The sequence below is a fragment of the Halichoeres trimaculatus genome, unplaced genomic scaffold (genome assembly GCF_033239565.1).
Source record: "Halichoeres trimaculatus isolate MK-OKI-2021-1 unplaced genomic scaffold, fHalTri1.1 fHalTri1_scaffold_5, whole genome shotgun sequence".
In the NCBI taxonomy this organism is placed as follows: Eukaryota; Metazoa; Chordata; class Actinopteri; order Labriformes; family Labridae; genus Halichoeres; species Halichoeres trimaculatus.
In genome coordinates this window covers 25,980,039-25,993,148 of record NW_027437183.1, presented here as the reverse complement: position 1 = coordinate 25,993,148, position 13,110 = coordinate 25,980,039, and the positions used below count along the sequence as shown (strand labels likewise).

The 13,110-nt window shown below is 43.0% G+C and overlaps 1 protein-coding gene across 8 annotated transcripts in view; it reads left to right on the top strand.

Annotated features, from left to right (window-relative positions):
* Positions 1-13,110, top strand: part of mef2cb (myocyte enhancer factor 2cb) — a 59,505-nt gene that overhangs the window by 23,928 nt on the left and 22,467 nt on the right. For all 8 annotated transcript variants that reach the window (XM_074671237.1, XM_074671235.1, XM_074671236.1 and 5 more), the window contains exon 3: positions 6,782-6,985. In XM_074671237.1, the coding sequence (XP_074527338.1) occupies positions 6,782-6,985 (204 nt within the window). The remainder of the gene's footprint in view (positions 1-6,781; positions 6,986-13,110) is intronic.

The window sequence follows — 13,110 nt, the reverse complement described above, 5'->3', positions numbered from 1 at the left end:
GGAGAAAAAGGAAGCTTTTGATTTGCATGTTTTCACTTCCTTTTTGGGGAAATGTCCCGGAGCCAAACCCAAATAAACACCAGAGGAATTTGTATAGTGTTGATTTCACCCTCAAATTTTTTACATACTTTTACTTTTTTTATGAAAAAAGTTGAAAGCATCTTTCTCTGTGGTTTTCTATTCCTAACAGAGTGAAATGTTTCAGTGATTTGTTCAAAATGTATAGTCTACAGCAAATAGGAGTTTATTGACATAACATGAATAAGTTATGGCTTTAAGTTGTATTAAATAAGGCAGCACAATACCTCTTTCAGTCCAAAATAACTACATAAAGCAGACATAACATTTCCCCTGATGTGCACATGTCTGCGCAGCCTTCATATTGCAGTCCTCTTTAGAGTGGCACCACTCTGTGTAGCTGTCAACGCTACCTTGCCACCTACAGGGTTACACTGCCCACCATGCAGCAGCAGCAGCAGCACAGTGGGCACAGGGCCTGGCTCTCTCTGGGCGGCCACTTTGGGCTGCCACCCCCAGGCCCCGAAACACTTCCCGAGAGCAGGGGCAGAAGGGCCAGGCCTCCCTGGCGTTGACTGGCTGCCCGGAGCTCTGGACAGTGGGCAGCAGTGTGTGAGCCCTGGCTCCAAGCCCCCCGACCACTCAGACCCTCTCCCTGCCTCGGGCACATGAAAGGGCCTCCTGTGCCATAAACTCATGGGCTAAACACACAGAGCACGCACACACACACACACACACACACACACACACACACACACACACACACACACACACACACACACACACACACACACACACACACACACAGTGCTTTATACACACAAGTGTGTGTGTGTGCAGTGGCATAGGTTTGACTGAGCAGATCACACACTCAGACACATGCTTAGATTTGGTGTCTTGTTTGTGCAGCAGTGACAAATGAATGCTCGTAAACACATGTACACATTTGAAACACATCTATCTCTCAGGAGTCGGTCCTTGGGATCGACTAATTTACTGCAATTGGCTCTAATTAGTGTAACCTCTCCAGCCAGTACACTCAGTGGGCTTAATTTAGGATGACTTGTTTGTGTGATTCGGTGTGTACGTGTTTTTGTGAGTGCTTATGTGAGATGTGGGTTTCACAGGGAGAGGGGGAAGGTACCAGGGGCCAAAGGTTAAACATGGATCAGATCATCGGTGGCAAAAAAATGTAAAACCTAAAACTCACAAATAAAAGTTGGACTCACACAGACATTTGTGAAAGAAGATGAAAAACAAAAAAATGTATTTTTTATGTCTCCTTGCAAATGCTGCCTCTCTTCCCTTACAATGCAAACTGCAGCGTAGCGCTGAAACAGAAAGGGTCTTTTTGTTCCAGCGACAAAGCATTCTTCTCTCCAATCAACAGCACTGGGGTGAGAAAATGTGTGAGTGAAATTAACAGCAGGAAAATAATGAGGCCCACAGGGTTGCCCCTCACCCCTGCACCCCTCCTCTAATTCCCTGTTTCCCACCTTCTACCATCTCCTCCTCTTACGCCAGTGAGTGGTACTCCTCTTTGTCATCTGTTCAGTCGTGAGACCTCACCTGGCTCACGAAGCTCTCACCTTCTCTGCTGCACTTTAACATTTTCTTCTTTTTTTAAGTCTCTCTTTTTTTTTTTAAATTGTGTTCTTTGCTTCGTTTCTGGATCACATGTCCCTCACGCGCTGTGTTCATCTGTCTCACCTCACTCTCTTATCTTTACTCATGTGAAAAAAGAATCATTGTTTTCTTCATGTTTTTTTTTGTCATGTATAAAACTATTTAAGCTTAAATCTACTGCGTTTTCACAGTGAAATTGCAACAACCTCTTCTTTTTCATTTTTACATTTACTTTAAGTGGCTCATATTTGACAGATTTTCATATTCTACTTTTTTTTGACACATATCTGCCTCATACACCAATGACAGTCAGTGTTAAGTGCAGTTCACAATCTTTGGCTGCAGAAGTCCGTTTAACAATGAGACAAGTTGTGTCAAAAAAAACTGATGTGAGAAATACTTTACACCAACATTCTCTTGTTGGTGTAGATGATTGTAACAGTGAGAACAATGAGTCTTTAGATTTACAGTGTCAGCCTTAGCGCTGACACAAACATATACCCACTTAAAAAAAAAAAACAACAAAGTTATTTTTGTCACTCTGGCCACTAACTTTAGCCTTGCGTTGTAACATCCACTTTTTTGTTGTATCCTTTTCCAGTTGTGGTTTTTCAGCATAAACTGGAGCACACAGAGAAGAAGTCAGACAAGCCGTTACAGTACTGTCCTGGGATATAATTATAAGCGCCAGAGAGAAGAACAATAAAAACAGGCATGTATTTTAAGACTCCAAACACTCAAATTGTCATAATTAAGACACCAATCAATCAGGTCTTCGTGTTAGCCCAGAACTGAGAGGGGATCCCTTTGAATGAGACTCTGAATGAAGAAATGTTTGGAGCCTGTGGCCTCCTGTTTCTTACTGTATAATGAAGGCAGACTGGAGAAGGATGATAAGTGGGGTTTTTGAGCAGAGAGAAGAGCATAGCATATATTAGAGGTGGGACAAAGCCTCTTTTGTAATATTGCCCCTCTTAACAGCTTCTTTTGGCTGTGAGGCAGAGTTCAGGACCAGGTCTTTGGCTCCTCTTAGTCTTTTTGCGTAAGCCTGTGTCTTCCTGCTCGGCCCCCCGACAATGGGACAAGTGTTTGTCTCAAGACCAGTCGTCCTGCTCAACAGCTGACTGACATCTATGCATGTGCGTATCTATGTGCATGGCCATGTTTGGTTTGCTAACCAGCAGTTTCTTGGTGCCTGTCTCCCCTCTCCTCCTCCTCCACCTCCTCCTCCCCCAGGGAAGCAGGCAGGAGGTGGGAAGCAGAAGCGAAGCCATTGTGAAGGGGAAGCCACTGGCCTCTTCCTGTTATGAGAGGAAATGCATACAAATGTGCTTCCTGTACGTCCGCCCCCTCTCTTCTCCCTCCCTGCCACCCCAGCTCCTCTCCTCCCCCCCTCACCCATGTGGCAAAGAAGCAACAACTCACTAACCCTCCCTTTTTTCCCCTCCACCTTTATTTATCGTTTTGTTTACTAGAGGAAATGTAACTGATTGTTTAGTTTGAGTGAAGAGAGCAATCATATGATGGGATTGTGACATGGCAGTGTGTTTACAGGAGTGTGTGTCTGACTGTTTGTGAGTGTGTCTGAACCTCTCCTGGGACAAGTCTGTGGAGGAGGACAGGGGTGAATGAACAAGGCTTGTTAGTCTACAGTGAATTGTTATGATGTGATGCTTATGAGTGAACGACAGCGACCTTTATTAGTAGATAAGGAGAGATTCATGGATGCATGAAAGAAAAGATTTTGCATTAGAGTATTTCTTAAAATGAGAAACTTGAAATAAGGTCTGGATTGAGAATTCCAGCCTTCAACCACTCATTAAGAGAACACACACTGTCCTCAAAGTGTGCTGTACAAACTGTTTTATGATTTAATCTCAAGTTAAAAGTGCCCCACAAAATTTCTGAGAGTGTGTGAAGTGTTTGTGTGCTGTGTGCGTGTTTGTGCATATGAAGATAGGCTTCACACTCTGGTTACCCATTTACTGTGAAAAGACACAGTTGGCTTCACACTCTTACACTGGTCCCTTTTTACCAGTACACATGGTCGCAAATGTGCTGCAATGTCGCGCTCTTTGTTATTAACATAGTGGCGTGTCTAACAGCACCCACTGACCGAAGAAACAAAGATTACACCCACACTGACATACGGGTGGTTTACAGTGGGGCTTTTTTCGGTTTAACAACATGGACAGAGGGCTCATTAATTCAGAGGAAAAGCTGTTCAACTTAATACAAAGGCTGCTCACAACATTGGATTCATAACTGTTGGAAAAGTATAAAACAGCAACAAAAATATGAGCAACGGGGTTTCTGAAAAGTAATCCTTAGTTCCTTTACTAACAAAGCTGTTTTTGGGCTTGCACAAGAGAGGCCAGCGATGATATCATCAGCCTGGAGGGTCACATGACAGCATCATGTGAAGACATGAAGTCACAGCAAAGTTGCTTCAGGAGGAGAAAATTAAACACAACATAAAAACTACATAGCTGAGACACAGTGCAAATTAGCACATCCCACTTGATGTTAACGAAGACAGCCAACTGTCTTTTAAAATGCATATGTGTGTGTGTGTTCAAGCAAGCATGCACTGTATGTAAGCCTGCGTATTTCTGGATGTATGAGCATGGCGTTAGTAATATATGTGATTTGGAGGTAGCAGGTTGTACGTGTCAGATTGAGATGTGGGGGTGCGCTGGTGCGATATTTATGTAGGTGTTATTGTTTGGTCAGTTAAGGCTTTTCATAATCACACACTTATTCTCTTCCTGTGGTGTTGTTAAAGTCAGTCTATGTGTGAATTATAATATGTGAAAAATGCATGCTAGGCTCCTCATTTAAAGTGTGAGGCTCGGGAAAAGTTTGATTGGATTTATTTTACATGGTAGAATGAGGTACACAGAATGCCGGTACTTGTTGTTACTTGTAAGTAAAAAAGGTTTTGTTTGAAACAGTTTTATGTTTAGGAATTTTTAACATCATTTCCATGAATTAACATATTTTTGAGACCAGTATTCTTGGCCTCTGGGACTCTCTCTCACACACACTCAGCTCCTGTTTGTGCCATCTTTTGAAACATTAGTGGCCCCAGCAGACTGTGTGCCTGGGTGAGTGGTTGATAACAGAGCCTCTGTCCTGTGTGTGCCCCTGATGCCCCCCATTGCATCCAAACACCAGGGAAGACAACACTGTACATGTCCTGACCCTGAGACATCTGCTCTGACCTCAAGTCCTACAGTCCTCACTCCTTATTGTCTTGCTCATGTACGATTTTGTAAATACCCTTGCATATGTTTCAGGTGTGGATTCTAGAGTGGGTAAGATATGACAATTAATCTCTAAACTTGTATTTTTCACATCCCGGTATGACTGTGTAAATGTCAGCATGATATTTAGAGCCCAGGGGAGTTTTTTTTTTTTCTCCTTGCTCTGTCAGTAATTCAAATGAGTGTTTGTACCACGGCACACAACCTGACGTCGCAAGCCTCGGTTTGTAGAGAGTCAGAAAGTTGCGTCTCTGGTTTCAGCCTGTGTTGTCTGACACATGGCTTGGTGTGACGCAGTGACATCACTGGAAAACTTTTGTACGGGAAAGCAGGTCCAGGATTGTGCAGTTCATGTAGGGAGAAACAGCCGGAGAGGGGGTGGGGGGGGTGGATGAGAGGGATGGTTTGAGATTCAGTTTCCCTGGTGCATCCTGGGGGATATAATTTCAGGAAACCCAAAACTATCTATCAATATCCATTCAATCTTGTCTCCTCTTTCAAACCTGGGAGTTGTGAAGAGAAAATGTGAAGGGCAATGCATGATAGATTTATGCTACAAATCTATTTGTACATTACCCTAATCGACCACACAGAGTGATCTCTTTGTAAAGGGATTTATACCCAGCAGTTAGTCTTTATTGTTGTACTCAGAGCATGTTTAACTGAGTGTTGGGTGGTTTTATTCTGTAATTTTTGGCCCACTTAAGTGTCAGAGGAGAATAGACAAACATGCAGTTAATCAACAAACTGTGATCATTATCTACCAGCTGGGCACAGATCTGGCAGAATTTCTCCTCCATAAAAAAGCTTTGTCAATACTGCTCTCCTATGTAAATAATCACACAGTCACAGAAGAAAATAAAAGACAGTTCAATGTTAAAACAAAGAAGAAAGCAGCATTGCTCGGTGAACAAGGCTGGCAGTGGCACACTGTTTTTTTCTTTCCCCCCATACAGCTGAGGAGCTTACACACATGGCTTGGAAGAGAAAACAGGTGCAGCTCACTGGAATTAACTCACTTTCACTGCTCTAGTTTTGATCCAAACAATAGAGGAATAGAGGCTGTTCTTGTATGACAATGTGGCCACTTTTCTGCGTGTTTCATTAAAAGTCCGAGTCTTGAGCCTTGCACGCACATACGTGCATGTGTGCAGCCACTTCAGAGTGAGAAGATATTACAGAAAATAATGCTTGTGGTTTAAGTCAAGTGCATTGTCGCTATTTTAGTTCTTACAGACATCTTCAAGCAGCCTGGGAACCTACCCGTTATTTATATCAGTGGTCTCTTTTTCTCTTTGAGGGGTGGTTAACTTTGCAACACAACAACTGAACAATGTGTGTTAATGTCTACGTGAGAAAATAGTAGCTTTAGCTTTTTTTAGATGAAGATAAAGGTCTGTTTCTCTAGTTCAAAAGCAGCAGTCAGAGAGCAAGCACAGTTGGGTGATATGAAAGAGACCATTTAATGCGACATTTGTTCCGTGATGAACCTTTGTGTGCTTTGATGTAGAAGCAATAACTGATCTTCTTTACCGTTATCTGTCTCAGACACAGTGTTTTCAGTTCCTTAAATGCAAGGCCAGCTTCTTTTTTCTTTTTTCCTGGTATGGTGCATGGACTGATACAGTCAGGGGGTTTTGAACCAGCAGTAGACTTCACTTTCCTTTATTTCTGTTTTCCTGAGAACAACTAATTTTAGAGAAAAAACTCTTATTTATTCATTTATGACAGAATCGTGAAAAATAGATAGGGGATTTCATTTTCTTTTTCTTACATAACTGCTGTTTCATACTGACGTATTGTCTTTGCTCTTGTCTCATCTTAGCTAATCATTTCCCTCTTTTTTTTTTTTATATCTCTCTTTTACCCAGGTGACGTTTACAAAGCGAAAGTTTGGCCTGATGAAGAAAGCATATGAGCTGAGTGTGCTGTGTGACTGTGAGATTGCCCTGATCATCTTCAACAGCACCAACAAGCTGTTCCAGTATGCCAGCACAGACATGGACAAGGTCCTGCTTAAATACACCGAGTACAACGAGCCCCACGAGAGCAGGACCAACTCTGATATTGTGGAGGTGAGTTACAAGAAAACGCAGACGGTGCAAATACACACATGAACACACACGCAGACTTGTGCACGCTCATGCAAACACACCGAAACGCACAGGCAGACAGATGGTTACAGCGTTTGTGACTCATTCAGCAACCTTTACTTCTCTCTTTTAGTCTTCACACCTTCCACAGTGTAAGAAATAATTGCTCCCATAGTTTGTCTGTGTCCCCCTGGGGTTAAGTCCCACATCAGTTGCTTTAAACAAGGTTTTTAAGACTCCAAGTTTATCATTACTTAAATAAAGCATGTTTATTTAAAAGGCTTCCTTAAGTTTTCATGCACTTTTTAACAGAACAGTAGCATCCTATGATTGATCTGGCCCTTTCAGACTCTCCCCTGTGGTGTGTAATCAGCAGTTCCCCATCCTCTGATGTCTTGTCACTATCGATGTGCCTCTTAGACAAGGATGTTGCTCTGATTTACTTCGGACACGTGTCGCCTGTGTGGCTTAAGGCGACGTGAAACAGTGCCGTCAGGGCAGCCAGTAGGCAGGTTGATAAAGCAGGAAATGACGCTGGCACCCTCCAGGATCCTTAAGCTCTCAACGTGAACCTGTTATGCAACATTCACACTCCAGCTCTGACAAACCTGGTGGGCCAAACACACACACAGGCAATGCATTCATGCAGTTTATCCCTTTCTCTCTCGCGCACACATTTACACTCACACCATGCTTGATTACACTGCACCTGTCCCACAAAGTAACGTTGAATAAATCACATTTTTCAACTGCCTGAATCTCACATACAGTATACTGTGTATTAGAGAGTCTGTCCTTCTTGTTGCACAGACTTTTAAAGCAGTATGACACTTATACGTCATTAAATATGAAAATATAAGTTTTAACTTGTGCAACATCCTATTAGAGAAAAAAATCAAGATTCCTTACACATTTTTATTTATATATCAATAAATATTGCTTGTGTGCAGTGAAACATTTGTGCACACTCCAACTACCACCCCACTTCTCATAATTTGAAAACAAGTAAAACTATGATTATACTTTTGTAGTGTTTATTGAGTGACAGGTGCTGTACATCTAATTTTCATTTTAAAAGAAAACCTTGCACAAACTACTCCCCTGTCTCTGTCAGTTAGAGATAAAGATGGATTAAGAAAAAACAAGGACAAGTTAAATGTAATGTAAAATCCTAAATTACATGCATCTAGCCGGCCTAGCCAGTCTGGACACAGCATGGGACATGTTTTTTATCTCTTTATGCGGGTGTTGCTGGGCTTCTTGCCCGCCTGTGGATGGGCAGGCCCATGGGGAACACTCCTGCTTTTCCAGATGGTGCTCTGCACCTGACTACAAACCTTTTAAATTTACACAATTGCACCTATCAATTACTCTAGCCTTTTGTGGAGATTTTACCATACATTATCTCCACACTTTAAATAATACCCACAATCCTCGTAATATATTTGTAGGTTACAGCATAAATAAATGTATGGCAACATATTGCAAACTTAGGAGTGGTTTGTTGGTGTCATTACTGCTTTTGCTCCATCACCATGTCCATTTGTAGTGAAATATGTGGAGTGCTAATGTAACTCATACATCAGGTGAAACCAGAACTCAATATAGGACTGACCTTAATGATGAAAACAAAGGGAGTGGGCCGAGTGCATTATCATGCTCTGAATGTAAAAGTACAAACAAATCAACTAGATGTGACAGAACTGCTTATTGTGGATTTACAGTGTATGATATCCTCTTATTACAGCTCTATAATTCATGTTATTGAGCCTTTTTTCTATTGATCAACATGGTGGTGAAGCTCAAGTTTCTAAACTTAGATTGCTGTCACATAAACCAGTTTTGTCATAATCACATGTTGTGCTAATTTTAAACATTCAATCACTAAAGCTGTTAATGTCCTAAATGTTTGAGTCTTGTTTTGAATCAACATAAAATGTCACAGTTTGTGCAAAATTAATCATATCCATGTATATGAGAAGGGATAAAAAATAATCCTCTACGCATTATGTAATTTACATTAACCCATTTTGCTTCCACTTATTTCACTTCTCTTGGTATGAGCACTCATGTTTGTAATGCAGCGAGCCCTTCAGCCTCTGTGTAGTCAGTGTATTAGCCTGCCCCAGCTCAACCCATGAAGAGAGCTGTCACATGTTCCAGCAAGTGCCTGTGACGAGAGCTCCCTGCTTTGAAGCTCTCTCTTTAACTGTGTCTCCATTAGCGAGCAGAGGATGGCTAACGTGTAAACAGCCATGTCAGGGGAGGACGCTAAAGAGCCTAGTGGGGGGAGCTCTGTGGAGCTCTACCTACGCTGTGATCCCTGGAGTACCCCGAGCAACTCACAGCGGGGAGAAATCGATCTGAAGAGGCCTACAGCCTGAGCCATGGCGTGCTAACGGGATTGGCCACAGGGCCAATACTAGCACGTTTCGCATGGGGCAGGTGGAAGGGGGAGGGCGGGAACTTGAGAGGGTTGGATCTCTCCTGCAGAGCCTTGTGTGCGGCTGTTAGGCTACGTCACAGGTGCAAGGGCGTGGGTGGGTTGTTGAGTTTGGGGGTTGGGGGGTGCAGGAGAGAAGCGGACTTCCTGATGAGAGGGCAGAAAGATGAAGAGGAGGCCAAGCACTTTGAGAATGGCTGGATTTAGGGGAGTAGATTAATCAAAGTTCCCATCAAAAGGATGACGAGACCTCAAACATGACATCTTATTCGGGAACATATTTAATTTCAAATTTACAGAAAGCTCTCATCCTTAGAAGTACACAAGCTGCCTTTATCTCTCTCCCTGTGTTGCTGCGGTGCCTGAAGGTGTAGTGGGAGGAGAGGCAGAGGTAGGGGAGCGGAGCTCACAGTGTGGGCGGCTGGCATAGAGGCCTGCTACATTAGCAATAAAGCTCTATGTAATTAGCATGTCTTTGGTTGATAATTAGCGTTGTTGAGAGAGTGGCACTGAGAGTGTTGCACAGCCTCTCTAGCTACAGCATGTTTACAAGAAGCTGCAGGGCTTTTTTCTCCCCCCTTTCTTTAACTCTTCTCTTTTCTCTCCCTTTATTCAGGTTCTTCATTGAACATTCATAATCTTTAAGTTATTCAATCATCTACTTATTTTGCATCACATCAAAACTAGGTATGGGTCAGTTGTGTAAACACAGGGAGAGAAAGAAGTATGAAGACAGACAAGAGAGGATAAACATAAAGAGAAGAGAGTGGTAGAGAAGGTCTTGATGACTCACTTGAAACAGTCTCAGCTGGGAATGACACTTCCACAAATATCTGTAAAACAGAAAGACAAAGGAAGCAAAGCTAACCCTAATCAGAGCATGAGTTGTACATCAAAAGAAGCATGGGTAATCAAAGTTATTATAGTCACAATCACAACAGATGACACCAAGAGACCCATAATAATCATATAAATACTATCAAAAGTATAACAGTCACATTCTGGACCACAATAAGAGCTTGTTCTGAATGCTAACATCCATGTTAGACATCCTAACTCACTGATTCCCCCAGGAGACTGTAGTAAAACATGTCTACTGTATCATCAGCTGCTAAACAAGTGGGGCAGTCCACATAATTAGTGCCAATTGTTTAAAGAGATATTCAAGACCATCAAGGCAGAGGCAGACCCTCCATGGCTGGATGTCGGGGCTTTGTCCTCCTGGCAGGTCTACAGTACTGTCTGAGTCTGGCTCCAGATAAAACAGCCCAACATGCAGATAGATTTCCTATACTTGATATCTGCCAGGTCAGTTTCCTGGACATGTGAACAGCATTAGAAGCCGTGTTGGGAAATGACGAGAGAAAAGATCCATCTCTCCCTCTTTTCCCCCCTCACTCTTTTTTATTCCTGTGGAAGAACAATCACTCTGAGTTCTTATTGGTGATTTATTATGCCAGTGTGGGGGTTGTTAATTGCAATAGCACATGAAAGAATCCTTTCTTTCACCCCCCCTTCCCTCCCCATGGTTGCAGAACAAGCCCAAAAACCTAAGCAGCGTTGGCTGGTTCTGGCTGTGATTGAATGGCCCCCAAATCCAACAACACTCTCGGGCTGTGCCAAATCCCTGTTCCACAATATATTTGTTTTCCCCTCATTGAAACAAAGAACACAGGTTTGTGAAACAACTAAAGGGATAGTGAGGGAGCTGTGATAGGGAGCTATATCCCCTAAATGCTTGCAAATACCTCAGCAGAAGGAGACAGAGATGCTTTTATGTTTGCATGTTCCATTTGTGGAGTTACAGTATGAGCCATTTTGCATATATGTACACACACAAAAGGTGCTTTTGGCTTAAGCTAGTGTGCCTGCCCTGCATGGGTGCATGCGTGTGTATATACTGGTGACAATTGGCTTGAACCCTGCGGAGCTGACGGCATTGTGATGACCTCAGCAAGCACAGCACACTCTGATGCCATTGGCTCAAGTATCACATGGAAAGGCACATGGCTCCTGGTACTGAGCTGACCTGCCTGCCTGCTCACATACCTACCTGCCAGAGGAAAGGCTGTTAGCCAATCCCATTTCCAGCAGATTAACCTAATCTGAAAGTTCAGCTCACCCTGTAATCTTAAACAGCAGCAGCGGGGGATCTGCCTCCTTACCTTTCCCTCCACTGATTTCTTCTCTCCTTTCTCTCCCTCTGTCCTCGCCTGGAAGTAACTATTGAATGAGCGAGGGGAGGAAGGGGAGGGACGGAGGGATGGATGAGTGCGAGAAGAGAAGAGAAGAGAAGAGAAGGGAGGGAGGAAAAGAGGGATGGAGAGGGAGGAAGGCTGGTAATTATTTCCAAAGGTCATTCTGTTAATGACTACCCGCTTGGCTAATGAGATTCAGCAAAGCTCCCTCACCATGTTTCACCCTGCGTATGTTTCACCCGTGTGCCGAGATGTGTGAGAAGCACAGGTGTGATTTCAGCCCAGTGACAGTCAACTGGGTGGAGGGAGGGGCAGGGAAGAGGAGGGGGCAGGAGGATGGTGGAAATGAGGGAACATAAAGAGAAAGTAAATCGAGCAGGTATGTCTCAGAGATATAGCCAGGAGAAAAACGGGGAACGTAGCAGCCTTTGCACAATGTTTGAGATGACCAGAAAACCTGGTTTTCCACAGAATCTAAAGACTACAAACTCTGGCTTGTTTGATTTTAAGACCATTTACCTTCAAAAGTCCCTTCTTTATTAATTCAGCCACATTTTTCTGATTTCTCATAGTCAACAGGACATGTGATCCCCACTCTGAAGTGCCAGTGTGCTCATGTTCTGCCTCACTCTTGTGAAAATATTTTCCAGCATGTGTGCTATTCTGTGTGCTTATTTGGTTTCTAAACAGCATGGAGAACATTAGCCTTAAGGAGTTTTCTGGGCTGATCAGCTCACTGAATGACTTCTTCTCATGGCTCTCAAATACTGTATAATTCCTCCAGCCTGATTGCCTTTGCTAATTTCTCCTCTGCGGCTTTGACATGTCGTCAGCATCCAAGAGAAACAAGAAAGTCGTATCGCATCTCCTGTCTTACAGATGTCCACAGTGATTCTGATCGGAGTCACTCGTAATGTTTGAGCGCAAGGTACATGCAGTGCAACATGGGACACAGATAAAGGGGTGGGGTTGTCACAGTGATCACAGTGCTTCAGTGTTTACTAGCGGCAAAGAGATTGGCTTGTTTTTCCTGGTGAGCTGAGGATTAAAGTGCGAAGCTGCTTTGACTCGCTAAGTAAATTAACCCTGTGACATTGGCAGGGTGAGACTGCAGCAAGTTTTTAAAACAAAGACTGATGACAGTCTAGATATGTCCTTCTGCACATCTTAAAACCACATGTTGAAGAGAATTTCACATCCTTTTGTGCAGTTTACCTCATCTTCAAACATTATATTTACAGTGATTTCAAAAAAACAATGTACTTGGAACTGAATGACTTCCATTTAAGCACAGAGGTCAACTGAAACAAAACAAGCTACCGCATCTACACAAAGTATACATTTAAAAACCCCAATCTTGTTATCCTCCTGCACCCCTATCTCTCAGAGTTTGCTCTCTAAACTTTAGATGTTTTGCTAGTAGGCTGGTAGACAAAGTGCTGACAGTAGAAATACTTGTCTGTGTT